This window comes from Phascolarctos cinereus, unplaced genomic scaffold (assembly GCF_003287225.1).
Source record: "Phascolarctos cinereus isolate Bilbo 61053 unplaced genomic scaffold, phaCin_HiC Scaffold_2;HRSCAF=192, whole genome shotgun sequence".
In the NCBI taxonomy this organism is placed as follows: domain Eukaryota; kingdom Metazoa; phylum Chordata; class Mammalia; order Diprotodontia; family Phascolarctidae; genus Phascolarctos; species Phascolarctos cinereus.
The window spans coordinates 371,832,818-371,840,651 of record NW_027555625.1 but is presented as its reverse complement, the minus strand read 5'-3'; the positions used below and the strand labels follow the sequence as shown (position 1 = coordinate 371,840,651).

At 42.3% G+C, this 7,834-nt stretch overlaps 1 protein-coding gene across 3 annotated transcripts in view; it reads left to right on the top strand.

Annotated features, from left to right (window-relative positions):
• The first annotated feature begins 2,667 nt into the window (after window positions 1–2,667).
• Window positions 2,668–7,834, top strand: part of DNAJC18 (DnaJ heat shock protein family (Hsp40) member C18) — a 30,829-nt gene continuing 25,662 nt past the window's right edge. The window contains exons 1-2 of one of the 3 annotated variants that reach the window (XM_078150460.1): window positions 2,668–2,806; window positions 3,888–4,065. In XM_078150460.1, coding sequence (XP_078006586.1) covers window positions 2,767–2,806; window positions 3,888–4,065 — 218 coding nt within the window. In that variant the 5' untranslated portion in view covers window positions 2,668–2,766. Of the gene's footprint in view, window positions 2,807–3,691; window positions 4,066–7,834 lie in introns of all 3 variants that reach the window. The other 2 variants (XM_021005124.2, XM_021005125.2) reach the window with 2 other exon arrangements.

Genomic DNA, 7,834 nt, shown 5'->3' with positions numbered 1-7,834 from the left:
CTTTCTCCTTCCTTTGTCCTTCCTTCCCTGGGCTCTTGCTACTAGAACACACTACCCAGTGACTTTATCTGGGCCCCTAAAAAGGCTATGTGAGCCTAGGTTTAAGTGGGTATTGCTTGGGCCTTATAGGGAGATGCCTGGAACTGGGATGATACTACTTGGATCATGGCAAAGGCCATTCGGCACAAGGTGGAGGTTGTCTGTTCAACAGGGGGCTTCCTGGGACCTAGAGGACACTAACTGGAACTGTTAAGATAATGGCCCACCATTTGGACTTGCACATCCTCTTATTATACTTCCATTTCATTCTTTATGTCTCCTGGAGGGGCCACCAGGTTGCAACACTGATGTGGCAAGAAGTATTGCCCAGGCAGAACTGAAAAGAAGATGAGGGTGGAAGATAAGCTCTTATCTGCATGGCCATTATTTTTTATTGTTCTATTTACAAATACCAAATCACATAAACGTTTTAAATTAAAAAAAAAACTTTTAAAAATCTTAAAACATTTATAAAAATAAAGTTGTTGAAGTTCTATGTTTTATAGCACACTGGATAGTCCATGCTAAATCCCAGCTTTCCTGACCTCAAATTCTACTAATACCAATTTCTTTGAGTGGCCTGGAGGGGGATGGGATATATATGACCTCAGTGATGCCAAATAAAGGGATATAAACAGTGAGGAGCTGGGCTCCGGCAGAAGCTGGATCTATATGAGCTGATACTGACTAAGGACAATCAGAGAGCATTGCTTCGTTTCCTTTTCACTGATCTCTTACCGCAGGAAAAGATATGAGCTATTCATTCATTCAACAGGCATTTGTTAAGTTATTATTATGTCACCTGACTGTGCTAGAAATATAGACAAAACTGAAATCATCACTATCTTAAGGAGCTTATGTGTGTGCTACAGCTACCCAAAAATAACACTCAGAGATTTTCCAGGTATAAAGTGAAAGATTTATTACGTTTTCGCAAGAAGCCGGCGTCTGCTTTGACCGGCAGGCAGTCCGAGCAAAGCGAGGCAAGGCAAAGGCCAGGACCAAGGTTATATAGCCCTAACGCTGAGATACCCACCCACCACTGGCTTTGAATTCCCATTGGACAGGAATTTCAGCCTTACAATCTAAAATGCAAAAATCTACCCCAGAAACAAGGAATCTCATTATAATACTACCAATCCTAGCTATTTTATCCTTTTTAGTAATTAGTCATTACCTAATGCTGATGTAACTAGGAACCTGAAACTTAGGCCTATTCAGGCTAGTGTAACCAACCTTGAGTTTGTAACAGTCTAAGAAATTGCTACACTCCGACCATCTGAGAGATCGCACATTGTTTACATTGTTTCACTCAGTTAAAAAAAAACAGAGTCTTGACAAAAGTTTATAAAAGGAGAGATGTCTTCATTGACTTTCTCCAGAAAGTGCACCCCCATGCTGCCTCAGCTGCCCCGAGAGTTTGAGTGCTCTTTGTTCAAGGCAAGACTACATAGACCCCAACGTAGCAGCCCACCCTAACCCCCTTCCCGTCGGCTCATTGACTGAGCCTCACAATCTATTCGTGTAAAAACTACCCCAGCAACAGAGAGAACAGAGGTATAGAAATTACGTTAGCACGTTCCCCTTTTCAGGGCCTCACAGTTTCAGCAGTCTTTTTACCCAAGGTCATACAACCAGCTGGAGGACGAGATAGACAGGATGCTCCCATGTCTCAGGAATTTCTGCTAACACTATCCAAGATAGGAGAGGGAGAAGGCTAGGGGAGGGGGTCTTGCATTCTGAGGGGTCTTCACTTAGTGTTGGTACACATGTACCACTCAAAAGCAACAATACCAGAACCATTAACAAGACCTGATGACCCTTTGAGGAGGCTTCACTTCTGAGAGATCATCTCTCACAAAAGGAATCAACCTTGGGCCTCTTCTGTATTGCATTGAACAGTCTACAGGTTTTCTTGGGGTTCTAGGCTTTGGAGCTTTTTGTAAAAGGTTGTTTCTAAGTGTGGGAAACTGGGGTGTGTGAGCAGCTTTCCTAGACTTCCTCATACTTTTGGGGTTGTTGGGGTTTTCCCCTCTCAGCTCCCAGGAGCTACATCTGGCCCAAATGGACATTTCAGTTCAAACCCCATTAGGATCCGTACAGCTCTGTAGAAGCAGGTGGTGTAGTGTTAGACCTGGAATTTGAAAGACCTAGGTTTACTTACTAGCTAACCTCTTTATGCTTCTGGTTCCTCATCTGTAAAAGGCGAATAACGATACCTAGAATATCAATTTATAGACTGGCTGGAGACTCAAATAAGGAAATGCATGTAAAGCTTTACAGAAATATCAGGTATTGGGATATCACTATGGTTTACTGTTGCAAGTTCACAAAATGAGTCACAGAGGCAATCATTAATGAAAATTTCCTTTCGTGGTCCCTGCCCAGCCCTTCTTTGCTACATCTTTCAGCTGCCTTGGCTTCACCCCGAGGATCCATTCCTCTCCCTTATCCTTTAATCTTTACAATTACATACTGAGACAACGCCACCCGCAGGGCGCGCTGGGAACTGTAGTCCAGCGTAATCACGCCGGCTGGTGCGTCACGGCTGGTCGGGACTACCGTTCCCGGCGACCCCTGCAAGGCCCTATTTCCTTTCCTTTTCCTCCCCACTTCCGTCTCCCCCCTCACCGCCCCTCCCCCCGCGGCCCTCCTCTCCCCTCCCCCCCACCTGCATCCTCCTCCGCGCGCCACTGCGGCCTAGCGGTGCAGTTGAGAGGAGCCGACATGAAGGCGACTCTGGGGAGCAGGGACCACTGGACCGAAGGTACCAGGGCAGGGGGCTAGGGCCTGCAAGGGGGCTTCCCAGGTTTGGGGGAGATCAGAGATCGGGGGGCAGGACGGAGGCAAGGGGCTTGGGCTGTCCCGGGTAGCGCCGGCGTTGACGGGTCACCCCGGGAGCAGGTTCAGGCCCAATGCGGGGCAGGAAGCATCCTTTTCTCGCTGGTTCTTTCCTCGGGCCAGCTTCCTACGCCCTGCCCTACCTGGAGGTAGGACCGGGGAGGGGACTGCTCTGCCCCTCCCCCTCCCTTTGGGGAGGGCCCCCAACTGCCCCCGCCCCCCACCCCCGTCACCTCCGCGCGCATGCGTACCCGAAACCGGCCCCTGACTTTAACGTGCCCTCATTGCACAAACCTTGAGGTGCAGGTTCATTCAGTGTTTGCTGAGGGTTCAGTGCAGCTCCCACTATACAAGGGGCGCAGGGCTGGACTGTGGCATGCCAGGGCCTGGGGTCAGCTGGCTTTAGCCTTAAGCCTTAGGTAGAGGAGGGAGGGAGGGAGGAAGGGAGTGTGTGTGTGTGTGTGTGTGTGTGTGTGTGTGTGTGTGCGCGTGTTGAAAGAGGTGAGCAGTCCTTCATAGATTATCTTCTTAGCAGTGTCAGCTTTGAACACAGATAACTGGACAACATCAAAAGGAAGCAATCAGTCATCTGCCTCTGGAAATGTAGGCATTCACTTTTCCTAAAGTCACGGGGCTGGCTGGGACCAGAGCCCAAGATTTCTCTTGGTTCTGCATCTAGACTGTTTGCTGACTGACTATTGTAAAAGTAATTGATATATGAAGATAATCGATATACCCAGTACCCTGTGTGTTTCTAGCATGTGTAAGCCCTTATTAATTTCCTCCCGTGTTTTCTGTGTTATTTTCCTAGGGAAGGTGTTTATTCAGCTTTGGTCTGGACATTGAAAAGACAATATAAAGTCCATAGCATGGCCCCCACACTCACCTGCTCATGAATGATGCGGCTATGATTCCTGTCTGCTCCCAGAAAGAGCTCCAGAGTCAGATAGGAGAGGCTGATTTTCAGGGACAGTGCTTGGCCTAACGGAGGTGCTGTTGCTTTGCAGCATACATTGATGCATTTAGAAGAAATAAATATCCAGCTGACGAAACTACTGACTTCTGTGGATGCCATAACTGTATGAATTCTAAGAAGGAAAAGAAGTTTGAGAATGAGAGAAATCAGGTTCAGCCTGGAGAGGCTAGCATGACCTATACAGAAGAACAGTTACTTGGGGTGCAGAGGTAATCCTGTTATATTATCCTAGGGAATTTGCACTTTCTTCTTTACATTAATAAAACATGTAACCTACATGTGACTAAACAATGATGGAGTGAACCTTCAGCATGGTGCAGTAGATTGGAATGATAGGACTATAGTTGTAGAACTGGAAGGGACCTTAGAGATTATCTGTCCAACCCCTTCATTTTACAGATGAGAAAACTGAGGCACAGGGAAGGTTAGATGACTTGCTTAGAGTCTCACAAGTAGTGGGCATCCGAGTAAGGATTTGAACCCCGGCCCTCTTAAGTCCAGAGCCATACTCATTCTATTATATCCACTGCCTTCCTCTCTCGAGTTGCTTCATATATTCTCTATACTTAAGAAATATCGCAGAAGAATGGGACAAACACATCAAATTGAAAAATCAAGGTTCTGATCTCAGCTCTGTTGTGTAATCTTGGGCAGGTCATTTTATTTTTTTCCAATTTATATGAAAAGACAGTTTTAAGCATTCATTTTTACAAAATTTTGAGTTCCAAAGTTTTCTCCCTCCCTTCACCTCTTCCTAAGATGGTAAGCAATTTGATATAAGTTATATATGTATGATCATGTAAAACATTTCCATGTTAGTCATGTTGTGAAAGAAGAAATAGACCAAAAGGAAAAAAACCACAATAGAAAAAAAAGTGAAAAATAGTATGCTTTGATCTGCATTCAGTCCATCAGTTCTTTCTCTGGATAGTGGATAGCATTTTCCATCACAAGTTCCTTGTAATCACTTTAGCTCTTTGGGCCTCTGGTTACTCAGTTGTGAAATTACCCCTTTGGATTAGATGCATTCATTTAGACATTTTTAAAACCTCTTTTATATGCAAGCACCATGCCAGATGCTGGGAATACAAGGATAAATCTAACACAGACCGTACCCTCAGGGAATGCGCAATCTAAAGGCGGAAGAGATAACACAAATAACTGACACAAGGGAGAGCCATTTAGAAAAATAAAAAGGAGTGGACTAAGGAAAGTACTACAAAAATTTAGGGACAGATCATTTGTCTAGAGAATGGTGTGTCAAGGAAAGCTCTTTGGTGGAGCTGGCACCTAGGTTGGGTTTTAAAGGAGTGAAAGGACTTCAGGTACAAATGAAAAGGAGGTTTAGATATGGACAAGATTAGGGTGAGGAGTAGTCCATTTTGTCTAGAACTTGCAATATGAGAAGGGCACTAATGTGGAATAAGACTTTAAAGGTAAGTTGTCAGATTTTGGAAAACTTTGAGTTTTGTAATAGATGTGGTGGGAAAGAAGATGGTAGTCAAGATACAAGTAAGAAGATAGTGTTTCAGCAGTAAGTTGAGGGGTAAATAGCATAAATTTGTAGTGGACCTAGCCCAGTTTTACAGTTTCATGTGACCAAAGGGAATAGAACTAGAAAAAGACCTTAGAGATCATTCTTCTGGTCCAGGGCTTCTTAACCTGGAGTCTGTGAACTTTTTTTTTAAGTATTTCAGTAATTCTATTTCAATATAATTGGTGTCCTTTGTAATCTCCTATGTATTTTATTTTATGCATTTAAAACATTATTCTGAGATGGGTCCATTGGTTCCACTAGGGCTGACAGAAGGGTCTATAACAGAAAAAAAGATTAAGAACCCCTGATCTAGTTCAGTTATTTCCTTTTACAGATGAAGAAACTGAAGCCCAGAGAGGGTAAATGACTTAACTATGGTCACACAGGTAGTAAATAACAAAATTAGGGTTTGAACTTGTTTCCTCTGATTCCAGATCCGTTGTGTTTCATATTTATACCACAGTAGGACCAGAAAAGGCAGGTTTTGGGTGTTATCTAGGCTTGAGGTTTAACAAGGTGAAAAAATATGGAACTGTCAAAGTAGCAAGGGATTCCAGAGTGAAGGTGAGGACAATATTAAAACAACTGATCATAGAGTAGATGACGCTTGGTAGGGAGGAAAATAAGGCCAGAACAGTGTTGATTACTGAGAAAATAGATAATACCTAAAGAAGGAATGGATAAAGCAAAGAAAGAAAACTATAGATCAACATTATTAGAAAATATTGATTCCAAAAATTTTAAATAAAATCCTGGAAAAAAGATTTCAGCATTATATACAAAAAAATTATTCACTGTAATCAAGTTGAATCTATACAAGGAATGCAAAGATGGTTTGATGGTAGGAAAACAATCATTTTAAAAAACAAAAACATTCAAAACCATGCAATTATATCAAATAATGTAGAAAAAGACTTTGACAAAATATAACACTCATTTATAGTAAAAACCCTACAAAGTCCAGCATGCAAGGACTATATTTTGGTAAGAAAAAGCATATATGTAAAAAGCTAGCTTTACTGGCAGTGGATAAATACAACTTTTCCAATCCAGGAGTAAAAGGTAAGCCTTTTTTCACTGCTGTTATATAACATAGATCCAGAAATGCTAGTAATGGCAATGAGATAGGAGAAATTAAAAGCATAAATAGCAACAAAGAAGAAATGATTTTCCGTATTTGCTGATGACATGATAGTTTACTTAGAACATCCTAGAGAATTAGCAAAGAAACTAATTGAGACAGTAATAGATTGAGTAGAATACCAGTATACAAAATAACCCATAAATATCAATAGCATTTCTACATAGTAGTATTAAAAATAAAAATGGGAACTCCACTTAAAATAATTACAAAATGCATGAAATATCTGTGTGTTAGTTACTAAGTCATTCGAGTGTGGCATAGATACTATTACAAAATATTCCTTAAAGACATAAAGAATGATTAAAATAACCAGAAGAACAACCAGTGTTCATGGCTATGCTGGGCTAAATGAATTAATACAATATTAATCAGTCTACCAAGGATATACTTTATACTGCTAAACAAAATAATGTTTCATTTAAAGAAGCAAAAGGTTTAGAATCTAAAGGAAGATAATGAAAAAAGGTAGGAATGAAGGGAAAGTAGAAAAAAATCAAGTAACCAAAGGTTGTGATGAGGACACAGATATGGGAGGAATAAATGAGTAGGATAGACTGAAGGACAGATGATCATAATAATAGAGGAATTTCTTTCATTATTATAGAATTCATTATTTTGGAAGCAGAGTAGTTTTGAGTGATGATAAGGTCCAGGATATGACCCTTAAGTGTTTATAGAGTGTGTTTGGGATGTGCACACCTGTGGTTGACTAAGGTAAAATGGAGGTGGAAGTCATAGGGACTGAAGAGTTCAAGAAACTATGAGGGCAGAAAGGAGATTCATCATTGTAGATGTGGAAGTTTCTGAAAATCATGCCAAGGGAAGAATAGAGAAGACTGAGCCAAGTGCCACAGTGATAGGAAAAGGTGGCAAAGTGACAAAGAAGTGTTCAGGGGAGAGTGGTCTGATCAGCTGGCATCCCTGCAGAGGAAATGTTGAATGATGGTAGGAGAGAAAGGAGTAATCCTTGGCTTCCGGACCTTGTGAGAATAGGGGATGGGAAGAGAGGCAGCCTGCATTAGAGAGGGTAGTGCGAGATGCGGAGCCTTCAGGGGAATGTCAGTTTTCAGTTGGTACAAGTAAGTGGAGTGGCCGGAAGAGGAAGAGGTCCAAGATGAAGGAGAGCTTAAGGAACGTCAGAGGAGAACGTAAAAGGGTTAGGCAGGAGAAGGTAAGGGCCTAAATGGAAGGGGTCAGGCGAACAAGAATGGAAAAGCTTAGGGGAGATGTCGTAGCAGGACAGGGTTTGTGATGGAGTGGTGATATAGATTTGGAGTGAGAGGACCTGCATTTGAAT